We start from the raw sequence: 26,689 nt of genomic DNA, 5'->3' as shown, positions 1-26,689 counted from the left end.
TGAAACCTGCATCACAATTTACACATTGGGTTCCAACAGAATGGGAAAAGCTGCCTTAAGCTGCGATCAAAACTGCAAAGGAAATCCAGAATATTAATACTTTTTGTACACAACTCTTTGGTCAGGCTTTGCAGGTCAGCACACACAACGTCAGTGTAAGTGAAGGAGAACAAACATACATCTTAAGTTATTTTCCTGGGTTTTAAACTATGTCCTTTTGCAAGTTTATTCCACTAAATCACTATGGCTAGGATTTCACTAGGTGAACCAGCTTTAATAAGTGAAGTTTTCATCTCTCCCTAGCTAAAAGAGTAACCTTACTTGAAGCCTTTTCAATTTCCAAAGTTGCCTTCAGCTGTTAGTTTCCAAGAAAAAGCTATTCCCAGCCTGCGTGTCTCCCTCTCATATGCCACTGAATATCCACCCTATGCTTTCAAAAGTGTCTATGACTCTGGCTGTGCTAACTGGCAGATGTTTTTAGAGACTAGAAAGTGTTTAGTCCCTGTGGACTAAAAGTTACATGATGACTTCATCACATAAGCAAAAGTTAATAACGGGAAAGCAAGAAAGCAGACAAGTGTTATATTCCAAAAACATGATGTTTCCTGTGCTTCTGGCAAAGCTACTCCTGTGCCTGAAAAAAGGCAAATCGAGTCTTGGTGCTCAAAACACACACACCATCCAATTGCTGCGAGATAATTTATGTGCCTCTCCCTTAGCTGCCTTCCCCACCAATACTCACTTCCCTTTGGATGGAAAGGAGAGGGTGAAGGCAGAGGAAAGGCAGTGTTTGTTTACCTTCAATATCTATGCACCGACTATGTGCCTCACAGCACTTGCTGGAAGGGGTTACTACACCCAGGAGTTTACAGCAAAACAGCAGCAGAAATCTGAGCGGCTGCCTCATGACCACGCACCTCAGCTCCTGCAGGGAAATACTCTTTCAAGTGCATGGCTTTACCCTCTCCATTTAGGAAAATTTGGAGACTGATACAGGAGCAACTGGAAGTAATTAGCATAAATGGCATCTGCACACAGAGGCAATACTTGCTGTGGTTTCATATCAAGCCACCAGCAGTGGACATCATGCTCTCTTGCTCCACGTCCTTGAGCTGCCCGAGTGACAGATCAAGAAACCAGAGGATGTGGATACACAGGAGAAAGGCCTCCCTCCAGTGACATGATGGGGAAGAAGAGCAAGTGAGTAGATAGGCAGCACACCATGGCAAGACACAGTGAAGACCCGTCTCTGTCTAAGAGGGGAGAAAGGATTTGCCCTGGAGCCAAGCATGGGCTTTTTGTATTATGAATTCTATGCATGTATATATAATTTTTCTTAGAACAGTAAGGGAGGGGGCTATTTCCTAGAGCTGATTAAAGAAGCATGACTCGATTTTCAATTTCAAACGACTCGGGGGGCATTCCAATCGACTGCAGACAGGAAATGAATACCATACATGCACTGAACAAGGCAGATGCTTTTGAATCTGACACTTACGTGAAATGAAAATATCTTCATTTCTGTCTCCCCTCCACCCCATGATCACTAGTTAGTTCTGAGCTATTTTTAGGATAAATGGTTTTATTTTCAAACTTGCTATAACATAGCATGTGCCTGAAGCCACCAGATGCCACTGACAATAAAGTGTATGGGAGCAGGCAAAAAGCATCTTTAGGTTAGTCCCAGCAGCCCAACACAGCAGCAAGGTAGGAGAGGAAAGATAAGAAGCTCAGTTTTGTGTATCCTCACCTCCTCTGGTGAGGAACAGAGATGAGACCCTGGTGGATAAACCAGATCCAGGGAGGGACAACAGCTCTATACAGAGATCCCAAAGCAGATACAGCAGAGACACTGAAGGCTATGGCTCAGAACTCACTTCCAGCTACTTAACTCTGCTAAAGAGATAAATATATATATTTTCTCCTCATACAGCTCCTACAAGCCAACTGCAATAATTATCATGGTAGTATTATGGGGTTTATAACCCAATATATAACAATGTAATTGTGGCTCCTTTTATCAGTGATAGCAGTGCGTATCAGGGAATTGGCATATGCGGCTCTTTTCCCCCACGTAGTCCATATATGTGCAAACACATGAGTTCAGCTGCATACACCTCTTGTATTTTATTGTAGGAATAGGATAAAGGAAGGAAAAAAATCAGAGAGGCGGTATTAATCTGGCCCTTCCTCTGATGTTATGCAAATAACGAGTTCATTTTATCTTGATGTTAAGACAGCCAAAGCTGTATTCCTAAGAACATGAAAAAATGATCCTCTTAGGAGACAGAAGAAGAAAGAGGGATGGGTAGGTGAGAAAGGCAGCTTTGATTTACATTAGTCAAAATGCCATGAATGCCAGATCAAAGAAGAGCAGGAATCAAATTCACATCCACTGAAGGATTTCAGCAGCTTTTTCAGAGCTATTGATCTCTCAAGGGCAAACCCTTTTAAACACTAGGTGATGCCTCTAACTAGCCAGAACTCCCACCTTACACTGGCTGAGCCTCACATAGTTTGCTTTTATCAGCTGAGGAAAGCAGAAGCAGCCAAGACAACGCTGTGTCTGGGTTTGATGGACACACAGAGCTGAGCACAGAATAGCACATGTGCATTTTCTGCACCAGATGTTGCCTCTCCAATGGCCGTCATGGTGGATGGTAACTAAAACCCAGGTTCCCCACTGACGAGCCATGTGTTTGGTGACCATGCAGCACTTGGTCTGAGGGCAGAGTGCTGTCACACTGGTGAGAGCTCTGGGCAGGGCTTGTTTGCTCAGTGCTGACTTACTAGTAAGTATAAAGTCACCTTGTATTTTGTGCAGGATGAAGGTGGAATAAGACATCTAAGGAGCTACTGCAGCTCAGCTGGCAAGCAGTGACTTGTTCATGAGTTTGGACTCACTGGTCTAATCTGAACACCTAGAAGGCACAGGATACAACCCTAAATCAAGTGCTGAACTGTCAAATGCACCACGGATTGGCATCTTCCCCCCACCCCTTCCCTTCCTTGGGTTGGGTGTCTTTGGAGTCTGGTAGACAAGCTTCCAGGTGTTTTGCCTTGTCAGGAGACTTCAGGATCATGCCTTAAGCAAGAGCCACTGGAATTGGGTGTAGTACATCAATTTAATCTGATGCAGCCCCAGATGGTTTCCTAAGAGCTGCCTTTGGGCTTCTGATATGGATCCCCTTGCAGCAGGCTTATTACTGCTGCCATCATTGCATCCCTGGGAACACTCCTTTCATGCTGCCTTCCACACTTGCTATGCTACACACAGAGCTACAAGACATTATGGATTATTTGTCTCTTTCCAAGGTCTGCTCACATTTTGAAGCCTATCTGCTCCCACCAGCGCTCAGCACATCTTGGTACCTTAAACTTTTTCAGGAAATGGATGACCCTTTTCCCCCAGCATATTTGGATTGAGAGCTGGTGCTGCTACCATTTCAATACATATAAAAATTTCCAGGGCTCTATCAGGCTCCACAGCCCATTGGAAATCTTTGACCCTATTGTTCCAATGCGCCTGATGACACAGGCAGCGTGGCTGCCCTGGGTCACGTTTGAGATGTATATTCACAGATGTTAGACATACACATATGAAGCCCCCTGTTCTTTCCCCATAAAAGCCTGGACTCTAAAGCACAAGGTGAGGAGTAGACACTCTATTGGCCAGCTGCAGTGAGCTGTTCATAAATAACACGATGATCAACTCCCATTATGGAAAATGATACTCCAGAAGCTCTGTCCTGACAAACATCTGCTTTCCTATTGTAGAAAGCAATAACAAGATAGGAAAAGTTAAATGCTGAATGCCTAAACAAACTGAATAAAGAAGAGATGGTAGGAGTAATGATGGATGAATTGTAAACCACCTGCAAATGTTAAAGTTGCCATACTCTTCTGCAGAACATTCTGTCTATACTGCAAACCTCCAGTAGGCAGGGACTGTGCTCTATAAAAATCATGATGAATGCAGGCTTATTTTTATATTATGGAGGTCCTAATCCTCCTCCTCCTCTGCCTTTGCTCTATTGTTACAACATCAAAGACCAACTGCTGGCCAAGATACAGTCAATATGAAAAGGGCGACCAGCAAATTTACTGCTTGACTTCATTCCCTTTAAATGGAATAGGCACCATGGCCCTTTTTCAAAGTCCAATCGCAGACATATATCTTTTTTATTGGACATCATGTACAATAAAGTGAAGCTGTAACTTGGAAAAAAAAATAGAACACCTTAAAAAAATCCCATGAGGGAACATTCCTTTATAAAAATATCACTGTGGTTACATGTTTTGAAAAACTCTGGGCACTTCACAGGGCAAAAGGCATGGACTGGCTAGGTTATAGTTTAGCTAAGATCCATACCCATGCCTAATATTGAGTTGATTTCAAAAAAAACCCCAACCAACAAATAAAAAGCAATATATTTAAGACAGAATGCCAGTGTCATTCAAATAAACTGAAATGGCAGCATTCATGTCACGAGAATCATTAACTGCTTTGTTATAGCTCGCTCTGTGCAGTGAGCCTTTATAGACTTCTTCAGTCCAGAGAATCTTAAAATCAGGAGCACAAAATGCCAATATATAGACTGCATCTTAAACAACTCCAGTCTGATTACTGAGGTAACTTCCAGAGGCACTTTCAGAAGAGAATTGTAACCATAGACATGAAAGATGTGACAGTTTTTTGCTATCGTGTTGCTAAATAGAAGCTGAATAATTTCTGGCTATGAAATTAAGTATTGAGTAAACAATTTACATGGTGTAGGAGGTGAGTATAGAATCAAGGTGTTACAGAATCTGTGCTAGACAGCTATGGTTTTCATTTTTTGTTTCTAACTCTTAATCCTTTTTGTTTCTTTGGGTAGCTTGTACAAACAGACATTACTAACTATCTGGTTACTAATGTTACATTGAGACCAACCCCATACTGATTTTGAAGTCCTGCACTGGTGCATATGGCAGGGAAAACCAAGCAAATTTATGTTTTATCTGTAGTAAACTTTGGCAGCTGCTTCCAGTAGAGTAATTATGGTTTCTTCAGGCAAAAACTGCTGCTGCTGGGTTACTTCTAAGGCAGTAAAGATACCAAAGCTGTGTAACTAATTTTTGAAGCACTAGCTTAAAAAAAATATAGTTGTCTTATCACTAGATTCTCTTCCCTCTTATTTCTGTTATGATTTCTCTGCCATCAGCCACCTCCTCTTTTCATCACAGCCTGCAACACAGCTCTTCCAGCGCAAAGACCCCACCTCCTGCTCAGCATTCCTGGGCATTCCTCTACTAGAGGAAGTGTTTCAAATGAGTGCCCAATGTCAGTACCTGAGCGGCCAACCCAATGGGAATGCAAAGGCAAGATGCCTGAAGGGAGCATTTGGGAAGTTAAACCTGTCCCATGGACAACATGGACCCAGTAACTGCTCCTTAGAAGGGGAGAAATCCACTTTTCTTAGAGCAGCCCCAGTGGCAGAAACAGATGGGGCACTATTTGGTTTTTATAGACACTTACACAGAACTCAATGGTTTTGTCATGAGAACCAATCTCCACAGCCCTGGCAAAGAGGAAATGTTAATCTTCCCAAGGAAGAATTACTGTGGAACAAACAATCCTGGATTTTTCAGTGCAATGAAACATAACAGATGGAAATTAATTCATGCAACATGAAGAAAGCCACACGCCAGGGCCCAGCTTGTCTTTATGGATGGAGGTCCTGATGACATGTGCTATGTGCTTATCAGTTCTGTAGAAAAACTGAGCTGTGAAAGATTCATATTCAAGAGGATCTTGGCTCTGCAGCGGACACAAATCATTGACTTGTCTTGCTTTGTGGAAGTCAGTGGAGCAAGGTCAATTTAAACACACTGAGAATGCAGGTCTAGCACGGAGGCATAAAAGCCAAGGGATGTTTGAACTCCTACTGCCTTTCAATGTGCACTGACTCCACCAAGAGTGTGAGAGAAAGGTTTCATCTCTGATTTTCCCCACTCATCTTCAGGAGCACCTCCATACATTAAAGGCTTAGAGGCAAACAACTCCAGGCCTGCTTTCATCTTGTTAGACTGCTAAAAGAGAAGGATAAAAAAGATATGAGCCATGGCTATGAGTTCTCCAAGCACTTGAAAAACAAGGACAAAAGGATAAAGGAACTGCTTACCAGTACCGCCCACACCAGCTCCTCTAACCAAGCATTGCAGTGCCACAGAAGTGACCACTGTGGCGAGCCATCCCTTATTACAATAATAAGTTACATTTTACTTTGTTTTCTTTCTTTTTCTGGTATTTCAAATCAAAAGTACATGGAAATACCAACACTGGAAATATTCTGCTCTTGCTGATGTACCAATGAGCTCACTACGCTGTTTCTTGGAAATGTTATTCATCTCTATGCTTTGGACTATGAATTTAGCCTGCCATTTACTGTCTTTTAAAACTTGTAAAATAGGCACAATGGTCTTAAAGTGCAACAGTAACCACTGCATCATTCAGTGCTTCCTTCTGCCTTTTACTAAAGCACTTTGTATTTTTCACTTTAAAGTTACACTTCATTATTCATTTGTGACAGTGCCTCCATTCAGGCTGGAGACCCATTGCACTGCACATCGCTCACAAGCTACACCACAATACTGGAACCTCAACATCCATAAGCTTGGGCTGAGATCTGAAAAGTAAAATAAGGAAAAATAAAGGATACCACTGAAAAATAATACTTTTAAGAAGTCTTCTTTCTGAAAACTGAACATTATTCATTCAATTCAAAGGGTTTTTATGCAGTGCAGTCTTAAAGCAGACAGCAGGGTAAGAGTCGTAACAAAAAGGCCAAATAAGCACTAACCAACACCGTGAAGAGAACAAATGAGGCACAACTGGGTACTACCACATCTGTTTGCAAGGAAGACTGGCAAACCACACAGAAGAGCATAAAGCAACCAACTCTGACAGGTAAACCTGCCAAAGCTGCTAAATCAGGATGTAAGCACAAAGCAAAACTACATTGCTTCAATTTTTTAGGTTTATGCTTGTGTAAGGAAACATCTCAATTGTGTGTATATACTTGAAATATGAGTGTATTTCAAGATTTTAAAGTGATGCAGAAGAATGTAAGCATAAGAAAAGTACAGCAAAATTATTTCCTAGCACTACTTGTACTATGTGCACTTTTTCGTAATAAGGGAAAACAAAGGAGAAATTCTTAAGCATGAATGTTCACAAATCTGTGCATCTTAAAAAACGTAGCGATTTTCAAACTGATTTTTTCTTCCCACTGGAATACATACCGATGACTGGGCTTTCAGAAGCCATCTCTATCACATATGACTTCAGAAAGCTTTTCAAACATACATATTACATTGGAAGGCCAAGCCTGCATTGTCTACATCATTATCAATACTACTGCCTTCTGCATTTCACTTTCTATGAAGTTTTCAGATGCTGTGACATAACACAGACAGTGTTTCCACCTTATCGACAATTCTTCCATTGTTTGACTGTGTTTTCCACCATTTTGGAACAATTCAGCATTGATTACTGATACAGAGATGCAGTAGATATGAGTAGAGACAAAAGAACAATGCTGAATTCAAACCACAGTTCCCAATTTACATTCAACATAACCTGGATTGGTTAAACAGATGTCTACTCAGCAAAGGAATTCCTCAGGAGAGCAAGGTGTCAAACAGCTCAGTATGCGGAACCTTTAAGTATTGGGGCTCAGCTACCTACCTGCAGGTCCTAACAGTACACACTGACTAGCACCACACAGTGCAGTGGTGATGAAATTGTTGAGGGCATCAGAAGAGCTGCAGCTCTAGGCTTCCTGTTTTTGTGGACAGCTGGCATTAGGAAAGGACAGAACAGGGAAATGTTACTGAACCTAAGGGCAACTGAAGCAGGAGAAGCGAAGGAGAGTTTTGTGCTGATCAGGTAAGAGCAAGGGGTCAGGAGCAGTGTGGTTGTATCACTGTTGTAGCTGCCATGACCAACTGTGTTCCTCCTGTGTAGAGCAAGATTCTCTATATGATCAACAAAGAGTTAAAAATAAAAGCTAGTCCAGAACTAGTGCTGGCTGTCCAAGTTAGATGAAACAAAGTGGAAAGTACCAATTCAGTTCCATCCAGGATCTCTGTGTACTTACACCTGACCTCTCTGCTCTCACCAAGGGCAATCACTACAGCTCTAGACTTTGGCAGGAGCCAGTCTCAGACCCACCACTCCTTGCATTGCCATGAGTCATCCATCTGACTGGAGGGCTCAAGCCCCTGGTAGCAGGTTTGCCTTTAACCCTTCTGCCCTCACACACAGCCCTAGAGCACAGGTAAGGATCAACTGAGAGAAGAGAAGGGCAAAACAAGGAATGTCACTGGACCTCTCCCTGTAGTAGCCACTGCGTTTTGTGTTTGGCTCCAGGACCATGGGAATGGACATGAAGACACTGCGATGGCCCAGAATGAATTTAGAACAACACACACTCTGCTTTTTTTCTTACAACAAGCCCAATACTATAAAAAGCTGGAAAACAATCCTAAATCTTGCTCAAAACAGAACTAAATAACTCAAAGAGATTATTCAGTATGAAGCACTGGGAAAAAAACTGCTCTGATCTATAGCTCCAGAGACAAAATAGAGAGGCACCTTGTGATTTAATGCCAGGTATTTATCAGTGATGATCCAGGATAAACACTACAGTAACTGTTAGCTGTTGAGCTGAAGAGATGTTTAGCAAAGTATGCCTCATCCAAACATCTTGGTAAAATTTAATTCAGGAAGTTACATTCATACCTGTCTAACATTGCCCCTTGCAGCCATAACTAAATAAAATATTCTTCAATACCGGTTCTGAATTATTGCAGTAGTCTAAGATACCAAAAATCTTGCCACATCCTACCCTGAAGGTACAGTAGCTCTTTTCCACCAAGGACCTGAGTTTGCTAGGAAATTAATCAAAGTGATAGGTATGAAGAGAAATGTAATTAACACTTTCTGGAGATTTCTGGGAGCTGGGTTTGAAATGTGAAAGAATCTCTCCTGGGAGCAATGGATGCCAGAAAATGGTCCTCTGCTCAGTGCAGCAGTCTCAGTCCTTCACCCTTGTTTCCCATTTTATCCTTTGCTTCCATGCATACAGCAGTAGTACACGTAAAGCTAATCACCCTTCCTTCCCCCTGGATCCTGGAACAAGCCACAGCCCACTAGCAAAACCACTAAAGTGCACACATAATTCCCTCCCTTGGGAGACGAGAGAATGAACTGCACATGGACTAAGCCATTGCTAAATTTTAGTGCATAACTGGACAAACATATGCCAAAGGGTGAACTTCAGTTAAGAACCTACACAGAAAAGCCTGCTGAGAACAGGCAGGTTTCACTGTCACTGCCAAAAAGCACGAAACAGTGTCCTCTGCAATGAGGAACCACCTTACCAAGAGAGACTTTGGGCTGCAGAGAATCAGCCTGCCCAACTCACAAGCCACCTGCTCTGAAAGCCATTCACGTAATGTATAAACTTCTCTTGAGGCAGAGAAGGATTTAGTGTTCATAGTAAATACACAACGTACATCCACTTACTGGCAGCTTATCCAGGCTAAGGGCAGTCAGGAAAACAAGAAGGCAGAATGTGGAATCGACAAGTTTTCAAAGATGACTTAGAGCAAACCAAACTTAAAGCTCCAGAGCTCAAATAAGCTTTAAAAAAGGCCAGTGTAAAACACTCCCAAAGTAAACAGCTTGAGTCCTATTTAACTGAGGAAGCCAGAAAGCTGAAATATGCCACCATATGCGACTGGAGATCATTTTGCAAATTGCCTAAATGCAGTACAAGGGTCAGCAAGAGCGCACAAGCCCTGAAAAGGCTGAAATGCACGCCAGCAAAGGTAGCAGACAGCGCACCATTGCTAAACTTCTCATGCCATTGAGCTGGGGATCTTGGGAGAAAATCACGAGCTCAGCCTTGTAAAGGGCTCCTCACACAGCTTGGAGAGCGACTCTTGTGCAACCACTTATAAGCAGCAGGATGTGTTTCTTCTGGTAGGGCTCAGAGAGCGTTTCTGACACGCTTTAATTGCTTGCACGCTTATTGAAGAGGGGGGCAAGGGCAGGAGCAGGGTGATTAGAAGGAAAAAAAATCTGTTTACAGCATTGTTCTGCTTTTCAAATTATGTTTTCTTATGCAGCTCCAGTTTTAAGTACAACTACCGAGTTTCAGGCTAATGTAATACTGCTGCAAGTACAGCAGTGGAGAATCTGAGTTCATGTGCTATGGCATATATTGTTGGTGGCTCTGTTACTGTATTTTACAAGGTCATTTTTCTTGGTGTGGGAACACTGTTTTTCTTGGTGTACAAGGCCTGCTATGGAAAAATTAGAAGTGACGGGGATAAACTTCGCGATGAAATATTTTTCTCTCAGAATGAAAGCACAGATTTTAGAGCATCGTAAAGTATTAAAAATGTCTTCCAAAATTTATGTTCAAGCCTTCCCTTCCTTTTAGAACTATGTAAAAAGATAAAAACATACCCAAGCTGCTTTTTTCCATCTCTTAATATGGCTTCATTTGCCCTTCTTCAGAGAAGAAAGTTTGTACTTCTTTATTTCATAAATATGCTGCACAACAGCTTCTGGATGCTAATTAAATTAGACCTAGTAGAATTCTCACCAGACAAAATCTCCCCCCTCCCCAGTTTTCCTTTTTTTTTTTTTTCCCCTGTTGGAAGAGATGGAAGGAGGGGAATGAAATCTGATTGAGAAACACAAGGTTGATTCCCTCTCATAACTCAAGACTCTGAGCTATTTTACAACTCCAGTGTGGATTTCCCATTTTGTGTTAGTTTGCCCTGCCACAACCCAGCTCTAACAGCAGCATGAAACCGCAGCCACGCGGAGGTCCAGCAACCATTGCTGCAGCAGTGAACCAAGGGAGCCTGGGCTTGTGTCTCACCCATCCCAAAGAGCACCACAGGCATACAACAGGATTTTCTTCTCAACGCTGCTCCCTTACAGCCAGTCACAGTGGCACAAGACAATCCCAGACATCTGGAATCTCTGGAGGCACACACAGCTTGGGGAAGGGCACCAAAGGGGAAAAACAAAAGGGAGGAAAAAATAACTTGTTTAATTTTAGGATGGAAGAGGTTTTTTTCTATATTTCTTTCATCTCTCAGTCTAATAAATTGCAGGGGTTAACCCAACTGAAATACCAAAAGAAATCAAAACCTGTCTTACAAAATCCTTCCTTCATTTGATGGACCAAGGGATGGGAGAAAGAGAAGCTCTTCCTCCCTTAATGAATCAGACTTCAAATGCTTACAAATGTTTTAGACTATTTAAATCTCCAACAACATTTTAAGATTACTAAGGATTCTTCCTGAATCCGTTTTATGTAAAAAGGACCCAATTCTGACCACCTCACTTGTGCAGAGTGTGTAAGTCCTAACAGATCATATCCCGTGTTTGATAATCAAAAACCAGGGGCTTTTGATACAAATTTGCGAAGTCGAAAGACATCTATAAAGAGTTGCTGCAAAGATTACTCTTTCCTGGATTTGCCACACTTCTTCAAACGAAATTTCATCAAATGCAACACTGACATACTTCTCACAATCGTTCCTCTCCACAGACCTACCAAGACAGAAAAACCCTTGGAGATTTCTAAGTGCTTATATCAACAAGTCTGAATTTGTGCAGTTTTGTTTCCCACTCTGATTCTCTCCCTGGGAGTGCAGTGCACCAGGATTTTGCATTTCACTTTAGCACATGCCACGATACAGCCTAAAACCTGCCAAAATCAGAAGATCCCAGTGCAATCTTCCCATGGAGATCTTATGTTGTGATGCTCTGAATGGAAGTATCTGCCTGCTTAAGTGCAACTTTCTAAAGCAATAGAATCCAGCTAGCAATAGAATCCCTGGAAGTTATAAAACCAAAAAAATTGATAGACTTCCATCTGTTTAACCAATTGCTCTAATCAATATCCTTTCCCCCCATAATGTTTTGTACAGACACAGTCTCTCAAATACATAACTGCAGAATCAATTCAGTTGGGAAGTATATAAAAATTTCAATTCTACAAATGGCAAAACATGAAAATATGAACTGCTAAAGCTATCACAGTGCTTAAAGGCACAGAGTTTATTAAGGTAATCTGTAAAAAATCACTGGATAGAAAAAAGTTCTTGAAGTCAACAATCTACAGATTTTCATGAGACAGCCAACTACAATGATAATAATCCAGGATAATTATCTGAAGATGATTTTCCTCTTGTTTCACCCTAACCTTACAATAGTGCTCTAAAAGGAGCTCCTCAGGGAAATGGCATCACCCAGAGTTCCCACTTGCCCAGATGTTTCTCTCATTATGTTACAAGCCTGTCAAGAAAAGCCAAATTCAGGTTTATTCTAATGATAGCAAACACCTCATAAAAAACCTCTCCAAATTTACTTTTCCAAGGAACATCATTTCAAAAGGCATTTCCAGTGCCCATGAGGAAAGAAAGCATAATTTATAAAACATTATTACCAGAAATCTTGCAGATATTAAAAAAAAACCATCCTGGAATGTCAAGCCGGTGATAAAACTGCAGCTCCGAACAGAGACAGCACGGTGGGGCCTTACCAAAGTGCACGGCTCAGCACTCCCAAGCAGGACTCCCACCAAGTTCAGCAGGAGGTTTTCTGAGTTAGGGGGACCTGACTGCAGGCTGTGACTGGGATGTTGAGCCTGCAGCTCTGGGTTCCCTCCTGTAGCTAGCAGGTTCGTTTGGTGGACCACCAGCTGGGGATCCCACGCATACCGTGATCAGTGCAGCCTGCACTCTCCTTAGTTTTCCTTGTGCTTTTATACTCTGCTGGTGCTATGAGTCTTATCCAGACGAGGGAGGGTTTACATAAATTTATGGTGACAATAATTAGATATTTTTCTGTCAGTTCATCGTGGGACTTGGCAGATGATTTTTCTTTTACCACTTGGATACAGGGGAAAAGAGTTGGTCAGGGCACATGCAACTGACCAGAGATTTACAAGCTTTGTCTGGGGATGTTGGTGATTCTGTAGCTTTGATCACTGTCTCCAACCATTATAAATGAATGGCAACATGTGATACTGAATAAAAAGAATCACCTGCAAAAACACTGAAACAGAACAAAAAAAAGTCCTTTACCTCTGTCAGACATAATACACAGTTTGGTTTCATGGGAGAAGTCTTTCAAATGACTGGAATAGGCTGGCTGGGTCACAAGCGCTGTCCTTCACACCACAAGCACTTATCACCCTAAGTTTCTTGCCTATTTCAGGGCTGTCAGCCTGTCTCTTGACGCTTTCCAAGGAAAGCCATACATTTTGTTCCAGTATTTCCCGAGTCCATACACCTATCTGTTCCCCTCTCACTGTGGGGACTGCTGTGCCCTCACGAAGGGGTGCCCTGGGTGGGACATGCTGTGCCTGACACCGCTGCTTCCATCCCTCGCCTGCTCCACAGACTTCTCAGGTGCGCCGGCCGTCGTCCGCTGCGGGAACACGCGTGGGAGCCGCCCCGACGCCTCCCGCCCTGCATCGAACCGCGGCGCCTGAGCAGCTCTGCCTTTGCCACCGCTGCCCCCGACAGCGTAAAGCCAAGGGGAGCAGGGGACACCCCGTGCGCGCCCGGGGAGAGCCCTCGGGCGGGGGAACCCTCGGGGTCAGGACAGGCGCGGGAGGCGTGAGAAGGAGGAGGAGGCGGTCGGGGCAGGTGCACGGCACCGGCTCCCGTCAGCCCGGCCGCCCCCGACGGCCCCGGGGGACGCGGGAGGGTGGTGGGGGAGGCGGGGCGGCACTCACCTGCCGCTGGCTGTGGTTGCCGGCGCCCGTGGGGGCGTGGGGCTCCCCGCCGCCGCCGCGCAGCACGGTGATGTGCAGGGTGAGCAGGAGCAGCCCCAGCAGCAGCAGCAGCTCGGCCGCCAGCCGCACCATCCTCTTGAGCCGAGCGGCTTTAGGGCCCCGCGGCGGCGGCCGCGGAGGAGGCGGAGGAGGAGGAGGAGCCGCGGCGGCCGCCGCCGCCGCCGCAGCCGGGGCCGCCGCCGGAGCGGCCCCGGCCCCGGCCCCAGGAGCCGCAGGACGGGCGGCGGGGACCGCGCCGCTCTCGGCGTCGGCGGGGCGGGCGGCGGGCGCGGGGCAGCGGCGGCAGCAGCAGCAGCAGCAGCGGGGGCCGCCACACCACGGCGGAGCCACGTCGGGGCGGGATGCCGCGGCGGCGGCCAGAGTCCCAGCGCTGCCCGGCGGCGGGCGGCAGGTACCCGCGGCCGGCGGCGTCTCTGCGGGCAGCCCTGCAAGCCAGAGGCACCGCGGGCCGTCGGAGGGAGGGAGCGGGCGGCCGAACCCCCACTGGCTCGGGGAGCCGCGGCCGGCGGAGAGCAGCGGGGCTCGGCGGCCGGCGGGGAGACGCTGCGAGGACGGGGGAAGCCGGGAGCGTGTGGGAGAGGGAGGAGGGAGGCAGAGCGAGGCGGGGGGGCTGGGGACGAGTCTCACATGGCGGGGAAGCCGGGACGCTCCGAGGGGAGGAGAGAGCTCGGGGCTATCGCCTCCCTCCGCGCGCGGGGATGGGGGTGGCCCCCGGACCAGCTTCCCCCGCTGCCGCCGCCGTGTCCTCGCCCGCCCCGCCGCTCCCCCCTCCCCTCCCGCCGCCCGTCGAGGCGTCGCCCTGCCCTGCCCGCCCCGCCGGGCCCGCGCTGCCCCGGCCCCTCGCCGTGCGGGGCGGACGGAGCGGGGCGCGCCGCGACCCCCGCCGGCTCCCAGCCCTCGACGGGGCGGCTGCGAGCTCCCCGGGGAAAAAGAGGAGCAGATTGCTGCTTCCCTCCCCCGACCCTCTTCCTCCTCCTCCTTTCTACCCCCTGGCTCAGCCGTGGGAAATGGGAGCGGGGGCGGAGGACGGGAGGCTGCAAAAAGCTTCAGCTGCTCGCTGTCTTCCCGGGGAGCTGGATACCTGGCTCCATCTCTCCTCTCTTCCCTCCAGTGCCCTAGGGCTGGCAGGGGCAGCGCCGCACTCTCTCCTGCCACCGTGCGTGCGTGTTTGCAAGCGGCTGCCGCTCCTCCTGGCTGCTGCTGCTGCTGCTTCCAGACCCACTTTCTCGCCCCCTCGCTCTGTGTCGGGAGAGGTACGCGTCGGATGCTTTTATACTGCCCTGCCTCCCTCCCCTGCTGTCCTCCCTCCCTGCTTCCCCCCCTTTTCCTTCGCCCTCTCTGCAGCTCCTGCTCCAGCCTAGAGAGTCTTCCCCCCCACCTCGCTCCCCTCCTCCCTGTGCCGACCTGCTCTTCTGCATGCCCTGTTTTGCCAGGACACCCCACTGCTGCATCCGCACCCCATCCCGCACACGGCTGCACCTTGCGTCCCGACTGCCACCTCTGCTCGGCTGGGATGGATCTGCACTGGAGTGACACGTCCCTTTCAGCTGGTCTGTGCATCCCTGGTGGGACTCCACTGGGGTTTGACACTCATTACTGTTCCTCTTGTTTGCTAACTGTGTCAGTACAGTGGAAGAAGCTTTCTCTCTCAGATGGGAGGCCTTCAAATTTAAAAGTAATGTGGACTTGAAAATATGTGAAAATGAGGGTTGGATTATCACTTGCTGTAAGTCAATATCTCAGCATCCGGTCTGAGGGAGCTGGACCGCTTTGTGAGTGCTCAAAGTGCAGCTCAGTGTAACAAGAACAAACACAGCTCAAATCAACTTGAAGCATAAATAAAGCCACCTAACAAAAAAATGGGAGTTTTGGAATCTTTGTTGTTGTTCTTACACAATTGGGAATGTTATGTGTAAAAATGAGGATATGAAGAATCTGTGAGTGTGTGACAGCTGGGAGGCTGAACTGGTCTAAAATGTCTAAATGGGCAAATTGGGGAAAAAGTATCCCCCAGTCCAAAACATTTTCACTGGGAGACTGGTGTCTTCCACAGGGTTCCTGCAAGGTAAGGGTGAGATGTTCTTCCAGCGTGCAGTGCCAGCTAGGACCAAAGCACATCATGGGAGCCTTAGCCTGCAGTGTGCCCAACCTGGAAAACTGGCACATTTGGGGCATGAGGAGAATCAGAGTTCATGGGAGGTTTTTTGCAGGTCTTGGTGCATCTGAAGGCTGTGATCATGAATGAGTCAGAACGATGTCTCATACCCTTCCAGGGATAACCACTGTCAATGATTGCACAGGAATCAGGCAAGAATATGGTTAAAATAATTGCACTGGGGGTATCATTAAAGACGTGACCAAAAGCCACAAACCCCAAATCTTCAGATTTAAGGATTTTTAAATCCACAAACATGTTCCATGTTAGCTGTGCAGTAGGAATGATCAGCACAGATGATTGTGCAGAGTAGGGACTCCCGTGGATCTGCCCTGAGTGCATCAGAGGTGCAAATCCCATCTTGTGAAATCACTTGTTGAAAAATAACCGCTATGGCACTGATGCTCTCCGTGACACGGGGGATCATTTGGAGCTATTGATACAGCATAAAGTCATAACAGCCTGTGCACCATCATGTGGCTTTTTAAAAATGTGGTGCCTTTTTTTTTTTTAACCCAAACATTCCTTGGGCTAATCAAAATATTGATGTACTTCAGCTGTCATCGGTCGGCCTGGGCTCTCCTCCTGCCACCATTGCTGTGATCCTGGTGGCAGCGAGCAGAAACAGGGCAGCTACAGGAGGCAGGCTTGGCAGCCAAGAGGCACAAGTGTCCTCCCGGTCTAGCAAAGTCTGGTCATACCTAGTGGCTGTCAGTGCATCCCAGCTGTTGAAGAAAAGTGGAAACTTGGCCACATGAGTTCTGTATTTCAGAGCTTAATAGTACAAATCGACTGCCAGAGCAAGACTGAAGGCTCGTAATGTGAAACAGTCTGAGTGACAGTCTGGTGAAAAACACACACACGGGTCTGCTGCCGAGCTCTGGGTAATGCAAGTTCTCCCTTGCCTTACGAAACTGAACCAAAAGACATCTTTAATCCAGATGAGATGGGCCCGTACTGGTGTGCGTCTCCTCGTGGCACATTAATGCATTGAGCTGTTGTGCAAAGCTGGGGAGGGACAGAGCAGTGCTGCTCTCAGCTGTGAGAGGAAGGCAGTGAGGAACCAAAGCCTCTTCCCACTGGAAAAAGTTGGTGTAAAAGCAGCACTTGGGTGTGGCACTGCTCCCTGTGTGGCTGTCTGGGGCAGGCAGGCAGGAGTGTGCACATGTGCTCTGGAGAAGCCTGCTTAAAGTCACAAACGCTGTTCAATCACCACATGACTTCATCGATGAATCCAGACAGCTGAATCACGACCTGTAGGGGAGATGGATTTAAAAGCAAAGGGGAAAGTTCTCTCTTCCCAGCTGGGTGGACACTTGCTCAAGCAGCCACCGTTTAGTCCCTGGAAAATGAAGTCAGGGTTCACCAGGAGGAGGAAATCCATCGCTAGCCTGAGGGGATTGCTGCTCCTGGGATATGGTTATGGGCACTCAGCAGGGAGGTGGATCACCAAGTGGGTCTGACAGTAAGGGGTAAGAGAGGTACATTCCTGTGATAGTTCCTTCCCTGTGAAGGTTCACAGCTCACACCTCACCCCTCCACCTCCAGCTTTTACCTTCCATTTCTCTTCCCTTCAGTGATAGAGGCAGACTCAGCTCCTGTGCACTCCCAGCTCCTCGCCAGTGCCAGGGAAAATGCCATGAGCCCAAGCTCTTTGATGACCACCATAGGGCCCAGTTAGGTGGTGTAGCTCAGCTCATGTGAGGGCAGTCAGTAAGCTGTGGGAGCCCCTCTGACGTCCTGCCTCTCTCATACCTCGCAGATCCCACGTTCCTCATTGCACAGCTTCAGGAGCAGGTTGTGTCTGTCCATGTTGCAGCCCCCACCGCATGGTGAGGACACTCTCCCGGGAGGTGTTTCAGGAGCCTGTTGGCTACAGCTGTGACACTGCTGGATGAAGGGCCCATGGTCTCCCTTACACCAGCCTGCCAACAAAAATGCCACTTCAGTGACACCTTCAGTGCTCCAGGCCAAGAAACTCTCTCTGTCCAGGGCTCAATTTGTGATGTCCTTACTGGCATGTCCTGACGGTGATGCTCCTGTCTCCTGCTGCAGCCATCACAGCTTACCACCCCACATATTGTCCCACCACACTGCCCAGGGCCAACCCCTCTTCATCACTGTGCAGGCACCTACACTTGGTGTTGAGTCCTGAAAAATGAAGTATTGCCTAACTGAGACACAGCACATTGCAGAGGCTGGGTGGTCCTGGTGACTGAAATGAACATTTCAGTCCATTTCATTGATTGTACCTGGTCAAGTGTAAAAAATGCTCTCTTTGGATGAGTGCCACCTGGTGACAACCTTTAAGGCCAACATGAGAATCTCTGGATAAGGAGGGGAGAGAAAAAAAATTAGTATGATATAATATAAACCAACATAACTCACTTTGTATGCTTTATCTCAGAAGTGAAAAGGACCGCTGGGTTTTATGTCTCAGTATCAAGACTCACTGGGGTCCTATACTGAAGTAGTCCCAGCAGTTAAAAATTATTGGTGTTTACCTGATTGTCCACTTTAGCCCTTTACTGTCCATGCTGGTATTGCTCCAGGACTCTGGAGGCATCCTGTCTGTGAGATCTGACAGCTTTTCAGAGAAGCATTGCTGGTCTTCAGCCTGCACCCACTCTCCAGGATGCCATTGTTTCATCTTTAAGCCTGGGGGTTGCTTTAAATTTATCAGGGATGAAAACCTGGCTCCACTGAAGTCGTTGGCAAAGCTCCCATTGACTTCAGAGGAGCCAGGATTTCACCCTAAGACGCTTTGTAGATTATTGGTGAATGGAAAGCATACGTCTGGCTTTTCCAGGGTTATTATTGTTGGTGGTGACCTCTGCTCTGGCAAGCATTGAGCAAGGCTGGGCTGAGACAGATGGTTAAAGCTTTCCCTACCTCTTCCCCTGCTTCCTCACAGGGGCTTTGCTTTACGGCTCATCATCTTGGATGCTGCTTATCAAGGAATACCTTCCCGTAGCCTGCCGGTGGAATTTAATGCCTGTTTGCCCACATTCCCCTTCCCCCAGCGCCAGCAGATCAGCAGATAGGAGACAGAATGGCTGATTAGCTTCTAGCTCCAACCTCTTAGCTATAAGCTGCAAATGCACACACAAGGGTCTTCTCTTTAAAAAAAAAAAGGAAAGAAAAAAGAATAACATTCCCCTGCAGGCAACCTAAGTCTCTCTGTGACTCATGGTTCCTTTATCTCGATAAATTACTACTTGAATAGTAATCACCCTCTCTTTAAAAGGACTGATTAGCTTAGAGTTCTCCATTTTCCTGCTTCTCCTAGACTGGTGCTTTCCTTCCCGTCTACTTATTTTGCCACCAGCCGGGGTCAAGATTTCTGAATTCTACAGTGCCTGTGTGACAGGCTGGAAATTCAGCAGCCACTTTATTAAAACTTGAAGCCAATCTGGAAATGTATAACAAGTCTGAATTATGGAATATGGAAATGGAGAAAAGAGAGAAAACAGTCCAGCCCAGTCTCCCAACAGTTAGGTTGGGTTTTTTAATACCAAATTCTGTTTGTTTTACACTCTGCCATATTTTCACTTTTCAATATGCTGCACATTTTTGTACTGATCATGTGCAACTGCACTGGAGTATTTGCCAAGCTGTGGCAGTACGGGACTGTGGGAACCAGCATGCCGGCAAGGTTTTTCAGAAGTGCCCAAAGACTCTAAATTCTGCTGACTTTCACAAGAGCTTGCCACAAGGCAATTTTTGCCTCTTTGGAGAAATACAGTGAAACCAGCAAATGCTTTTCCTCTGAAGAGAGTTTTAGCACTGCAGAAGTGCCAGAGTTGGTGTAGTGGAGCTGAGTGCTACAAATGGAGTAAAGGATCTGACTCCTGGTTGAGTCACCTTGGTTCCCGGTGGTTTTCTGGCAGCAGTGCCAGCCATGTGGCAGAGCTGGCCCCCTGGCCCAGAGCAGGGAGGCAGCCCCCTGTTTTGGCAGCAGTGAGCCATTAGATTGGCTTATCCACTAACCTGACTCAGCCAAATTTAGCACTACATTCAAATTAATACATAAAATAACAAGTAACGCTGCAGCTCACCCTGAGCGTACGCAGTCTGTGGGTGCACGGCAGTACCCAAACAGGTCTGGTGGGAGCTAAGAGCAGAGGAAGGAGGTGATCCCGGCACAGCTGATGGCTGAAAAAGCTGTAAATTACCCTAAGTTGTTGTTTGACTGAGGCCTGAATTTCCTGATCGCTTCTGACAGGGCTTGTCCTATGTTGAGCAGTGTAGCAGCCAGCGTTTTTGAGAGTTAAAAAAAAAAGAAAGAAACAGAGATAAACATTCACACCTTCTGCACCTATGGTTTTCAACCCTTCACTTCCGCAGGGAAAATATCACATTATTGGCTTGCATTTGGCTTTTTTTCAGGACTGCTTTTGTGACTCTGGAGATAAGAAACTTAAATGAATAACAATAACAACAATAACAACAATAACAACAACAACAAAACAACAACAACAACAACAACAACAACAACAACAACAACAACAACAATAATAATAATAATAATAATAATAATAATAAGACCAGAAGGCCAGTTGAGGTTGAAGGACAGCTCTGCAGCAGGAATGGAAGAGGAGGATTTCACAGTGAACCCTGTAATGGTGGGTGAAATGAAAGCTTGTCTCCTAAGAGAAGAGTTCACCTGTCTCCATTGCAGGGAGACCTTCATTTCCAGAGGGGAAGAAAATAGAGCTAATTTCTTGATGGCTTCAGGTTTTAAGTGCCACCAGGCTTCACTTGGGTGTTTTAGCACAGCCTGTGCAGAGTGGCTTGAACTCCTGTTAGTGAGTTGCTGCACTGGCAGAGGGAAGGATCCGCCTAGTCTGGTTATACCTCCTGGAAAGGGGATTAAGGGGCTTTATTTCATTGGTTTTGCTCAGTCAGTTCCTCTGCTTGATAGCCAACACTTTGTATTTCCTAACATCTTTGAGCAGTGCTTTGTCAAGTCAAAATTATGCCACATCAGTGAAACATTTGGTTTTGAAACCTGCATATTCTAATGCTCAGTAATTGAATACTCAATTGTTGAATTTACACTAAAGTTTCTCAGCTCAGTTTTGAGCCAGTGCACAGGAACCAAATAGTACTAATGACAAACATTCTTTTCTGTAAAGAAAATGTTTCCAGATAAACACTGCACACCAAAGCTGACATAGAAGGAAAATGGTGCAATCCTGTCATTAGAGAAGGACTTTGTTCAACAAACGTGGAAGAAACATGGAGAGTGAGGGCAAGTTCTTTCCCTGCCATTTGCCTCTTTCTCTGAGTGCCCTTGGTAGCACAAGTCTGAGCCTGATGACAAATGCTGTATTCCCTGCAGAGACATCTCAATGATCTGTAACAGGTCTTTTAAAACATATATTTTTCTGAAATGCAGGGAAAAAGGTCTTATGGGAAGTAAATCTTTGTTCTGTAGGGATTGTGACAACATGCTCAGCAGAGGCATTTGGCTGTAAGGAAACAGCAAGAATAGGCTCAGAGTTACTACAGCAGGTGAAGAAATAATTTAAACCAGCAAATGTGTTTCATGCTTTTATTAAGTTGCTGAGGTGTCAGATTAATTTCTCCTGGACTAAGGATGGGCAGTTGGATTAGATGCTCCTTCCAAAAGTGCAGGCTGCGTCCAAGTACTTTTTTTGTGTTCTCCCTTGGTGCAGTGTTTCTCGTAGCAGTGCCCATGTCTGCGATACCCCAGTACCTGCAATAATAATCACAACACTTAATAGTGAAGGACTCCCTGGGGAATGTCCCAGCTAGGAGAGGACAGGAATAACTGGAAACATGCTTTTAAAGGAGAATGCCTTTATGTCAAATAAGGCAATGGAGAAAGAAAACAGAATCTGGGATCTCTCATCAGAAGTATTTAATTCTAGGAAAACCATTCTCTGCTACCCGGCTTCCAGTGTGGTGTCTGGCAAACAAATGTGCACATTGCTGGTGCTCTCAGGTGCAGTTTGGATAGCAACAGCTTCACCTACTGTCCATGGTGGAATGGTGGAAGTCTGAGTGGGTCTGAATGAGATGGTCAGAGCACAGAGAGAAGCTGCAGAAAGGTGCCCAGAGAGCCTTGCAGAAACCTGGCGCGTGCAGGGAGGGAGCACAGACACTCACCAGGCTCTCGGGAAATCACACAAACATCTCTCCTGATCCTGTCAGAAGCAGAAGTTTTGGGCAAAATGCTGTGGTTGGCTGGAGACATGGGTCTGGGTTGGCTGGAGGCTCCTCTCTACATGGCTGTGGTGGCTTTACAGCCGTGCTCAGCACTCAGAGAGAGGCAGAGACGGAAGGAGAGTGGTTTGAATGTGTAGCACTTCGGTACCTGCAGCTGAGGAAATCACTGAAGATCAAAGTACGTGTTCATTCAAGGCAGCTGGCCTGTCTGTAGAAGATTTTCACTCCTCTAGTACCCTGAAGACAACAGCAAGTGTGAAACGAAACAGCATGGAAAAAGCAATACCTGGAGCTCCACCTTGCTGCCCAAGATAGTTACTTGCTGCTAAAGAACAACTACGATTTTTCTTCTCTATTTATTAGTAACATCCTTGTGCAGTTGGAATTGGCTTCAGGAGGCGGTGCAATCCTACACAAATCCTCATGGGAGGGTTTGGAAAGACTGGTACAAAAAAGGGGCACACGTCACTGTAAACAGCACAGCCCCCTCTGATCAAGCCTTTATAACATTGTTCATTTCATGCAGTTATATCACGTAACAGTTTATACATTTCCAGTGCGTTTTCTTACACATAATGTCATTCGTTCAAAATGTGAGGTGTGTGGGCTTCTTGTTGCTGTGGAAGCTGCTGGTGGCTTTTTCTGGATAGCCAACCAGAAAACCTGACCAGCTGGCAGGGCAGTTGGGCCAGCTTCTTGCAGTTTTAGTTCCAGAGTTGCCTTTTCACTAGATTAAAAACTATGAGGCAGTTTCTAGCCCTAGAGCCACAAAGCAGGTGGTTGATAACATTGTTGGCTCAAGAAAATAGGAAATTTGTGGCTGGGCCCACTATAAAAGGAAATTCTTTTCCATGATTTACAAATAAATGAACTTCAGTGCAGGCAGGATCAGACTCTGTGCATGAAGAATCTTTTGATTGTATATGGAGACATATACAGTATGAGACATATAAGTAGAGAGATCTTTTTTAAACAAGAAACCACTTGAAACAGAACGAGAAATGGAGAGAAGGAGGCCAGGAAAGCAAATTAACCCTTTTTTGACTTCTGGTTCTTAAACTCAAGTAGCTTTTTAGTAGATCCCTGGGGCAGCTCTTCTGTAAAATACTACAATTTACAAGTGGGTTTAACTACAACATGTTGCTTTTCAAGCACAGACAGACAGGAAAAGATCCAATTGACACCTGCTTCACAGAACAAATGGGACACAATAGATGAAACTAATTTCAAAGGGTCTATTTGTTTGTGTCTTGTCATGGCTTAAACCAGGGGGGCTACTATTTCAGGATGGATTCTGCTTCCATTCCGGTCAATGGGGAAAGAAAAGCCTATTTGTGTGAATAAGGCAGAACCAGCCCCTTGGTGAAGAAACGAGTTGGTGAGTTGGTCGTTGCTGAAGTTTTACTGACAATTCTGTAGTAAGGGGGGACATAGTACTTCTGAAATGCTTGATTTTCAAGCCAGATGTTTGAAATATGAATATTCACACTTGCAGAACTTTAAACAAACCGATGAAAGTTTACTGAAAAACAATTGGGAATACAAGAATTTTTTTTAAGAATGCAAAGTACCACAGTGCTTTTTAAAAATAGGTTTTCAATTATTTGATTCAAGTCTAACTCAGTTTAGAAAATTCTTCCTGTCTAAAGCAATTTCTTCCTGTCTAAAGCAATTCGTGTGTGTGTGTAAGAACAGAGAAAAATTGCTGAAATTATGCTTTTTAGAAATTCAAACCAAAGAAAAAAAATGACTACCTCATTGCCAGTAGTTTCATTAAAGGACATAACGAGATGCCAAAGCAAAAACTCCAAATCCTGAATATACTTAACAGTTTGTGTGCAGGGGTTGTGTTTACAGAGCTCCCCTAAACACGTGCCCATCTTTGCACTTTCTGTTTTGGTCCCTGGGTGGGGGTGAGGTCCTGAGCTGCTCGGCTGCAACCCAGCTGTGCCTGCCCAAAGGAAGAGAAAAAAAATCCCTGACATGAACATTTTGGCAGCTCTTTGTTTCGAAGAGAACAGAACTTTGTCTCCTGCTTGCTGTCCTTTGATTTTCATGGATGTGGCGATGGCCTGGGTTTCCAAATCCCTGTCCCTGCCAAGCAGCAAGCCAGAGTTTGTCCTCACATATTTACCTGCCTCTAATCCCCTGGAGCTGCGCCGAATTTGGGCTACACTTAAGCTTTTGGCTGTGTATTTAATCTCTGGGAGGGCTGTGGTAGTTAGAGCCTGGACTGTTCTGCTCTCACCATGAATCTCACAATCGCTTTTTTTTTCCCTTAGAGCCTTCAACCTTCAAGCTACTTGAGTGTACTGAATTAGTGGGATGTTTTTTAACTGGCATTGCTAACGATGACACGTATAGAGGAAATAATGAAGTCAAAGGGAGTCCAAAGCAGAAGGTAAATACCAGTAGCAGCAGATTTTAACTCCCAGCTCCTCAGCCCTGAGCGCTCCAGCTTCAAAGAGGCCTGAAAGCTGCATTTGGGGGTGTCACCCATGGTGGCATTTGCTGCTGCAGAGCACCCAGAGTTTGGAGGCCGCCCCTGTCAGAGGAGGCTGCAGAAACTGGGCTGTGCAGACAACTGAGAGGCAGCCAGACCTGTAACAGTGTCAAAGAGCAGCAATTCCAGCACGCAGAAGGTGATGGGGCACAGGTGATAACTCTGAATTTCCTGCCTTTTGTAGAGAGTATTGTGCCCCTTCCAACCACGTTAAAATGCCATTAAGACATAATTTCATGTTAAATGCTAGGTTTTAGCATGCATTTACCCACATTCTTGATTTCTGCCCTTTTAACTCCCAGTTGTTCCTCGAGGCTAAAGAACACAAGGGTTTCACATCAGTTTAATTCTTCCAGTTTGAAACTGGTATAACTGGAGTGTAACTGCCCCCTCCTTGAAGGTCGAGATGATGCAAACAAAGTGTGTTCCAATCTGCAAGAATAATTTATACCAGTATAAAGCACCCTTCGTTGTTAATCTCACTTTTGTTAGGGCTTTCACTGATTTAACAGTTTCAACTAAAAAATCCCATACTCCCTGACTGAAATAGATGGAGAATGTATGTGTAAACCAGATACAGGATATAAAAGGACTGGAAGGCATGGTCATTCTTGCTTAATAATGCAATTAGAGACATTAGGTCTGAAGAGATCAAATGGATGTGTGTGAAATTCAAATTGCAGATTGTAGATTCATTAGATAACAAAAAACCCCAATGATTAAAGGTGCTGAGCCTGAAGCCTGCCCCAAGAATCCCAAGCACACTCACGTATGTTATATGACTGATAAACTGATTTAAACTGGACACCATCTTGGGGGGTAAATGAATCTGTAAATGTTTAAATTGCTCTGGTTTGTTTCCTTCTTGTGGTTATTAAACCTACAGCATCTTTACAAATGCATTAAGTATGGCAGCGTTAGTTCTGTCTTTAGCAAACACATGGCAATCCTCTTGGAAGCAGTAGGACCACAAACAGTTCTGGTTTGAGTAGAGCAGTGGTTGTATCTGCAACGGCATCTACTATTGTAGAAACCAGTACCAAGTAAAATAGATGATACAATCCTTAAGGAAACAGAGGACTTGCAAGAATGAAATGAAAAGAGATTTGATACCTCTCCAGTCCACTGACATTCTCCAATTGTTTCAGCAAAACACCAGACAAAGCTTACCTGGCCTTGCAGAAAGACTCCTGCTAGAGCTGATGAAATGAACTGAACAGTCAGGGCTGAAAAGGCAAAATTCTGCCACTGACTGAAAATGATTTAAACAGTAAATATTATTATACATACACACATATGTATATGTATTTATAAACCTAAGAAGCGATTGCTAAATTTAGCAGGTAACCCAAACCAGACAAAGTTAAACAAAGCTGAAGGAAAATAGGAACTTTCCCATGTGAGGAGGTACCTAGACCAAAAGGAAGGAAGTGAGCCAACATACAAGTGCACTGAAAAAGGTCTAGTAAATAAAACTGCAGCTGGTTTGTACAAAGGGAAATGACCCCTTCCACCCTATTGGATAGGGAGAATGCAGCATCATTAGTTGACATGACTTCTGGAAGCAAAAAGAACATGCTTTTAAATAAATAATGCCTAGCACTGTATAAATGAGTAGTGGGATTCAGACAGAAAAGTGTTGAAACCAGACATTTCTCTGCAAGCCTAAGCATTCTTATGTGACCAAAATCTCTCCCCTGTATAACATAATATTAACAAAATCAGTGGCGTTCCATCTAATTTTTATTGTGGAATGCTGCATTTGTTTCACAGGGATCCCTGTGCAGTTCCTGAGCCTACTGACATTACTTTTGTTTTCCTCAGCTGCCTGTTGCTGTCCCACAGATTCATAAACTCCAGGCTGAAAATCTCCTTTCTAAACGATTTCAACCCTTGGAGCTCAGGACACAGTCATCTCAAGACCAATTAAAAAAAAAAACAACTAGTGATGGGAATGGAAAG

At 45.5% G+C, this 26,689-nt stretch overlaps 1 protein-coding gene and 1 long non-coding RNA gene across 2 annotated transcripts in view; one reads left to right on the top strand and one right to left on the bottom strand.

Annotated features, from left to right (window-relative positions):
- The window catches only part of ISM1 (isthmin 1), a 40,083-nt gene extending 25,060 nt beyond the window's left edge, over window positions 1–15,023 (bottom strand). The window contains exons 1-2 of the mRNA XM_069008995.1: window positions 14,956–15,023; window positions 13,815–14,299 (exon numbers count right to left, since the gene is read on the bottom strand). Of these exons, the coding sequence (XP_068865096.1) occupies window positions 13,815–14,299; window positions 14,956–14,965 (495 nt within the window). The 5' untranslated portion in view covers window positions 14,966–15,023. The remainder of the gene's footprint in view (window positions 1–13,814; window positions 14,300–14,955) is intronic.
- LOC138107594 (uncharacterized) lies at window positions 14,177–15,729 on the top strand. Its single transcript, XR_011149629.1, has 3 exons — window positions 14,177–14,265; window positions 14,986–15,127; window positions 15,308–15,729. It is a non-coding gene; the product is annotated as an uncharacterized lncRNA (long non-coding RNA).
- The last annotated feature ends 10,960 nt before the right edge of the window (window positions 15,730–26,689 follow it).

Source organism: Aphelocoma coerulescens, chromosome 3 (assembly GCF_041296385.1).
Source record: "Aphelocoma coerulescens isolate FSJ_1873_10779 chromosome 3, UR_Acoe_1.0, whole genome shotgun sequence".
Lineage (NCBI taxonomy): Eukaryota > Metazoa > Chordata > Aves > Passeriformes > Corvidae > Aphelocoma > Aphelocoma coerulescens.
This window is presented reverse-complemented; position numbering and strand designations above follow the sequence as displayed.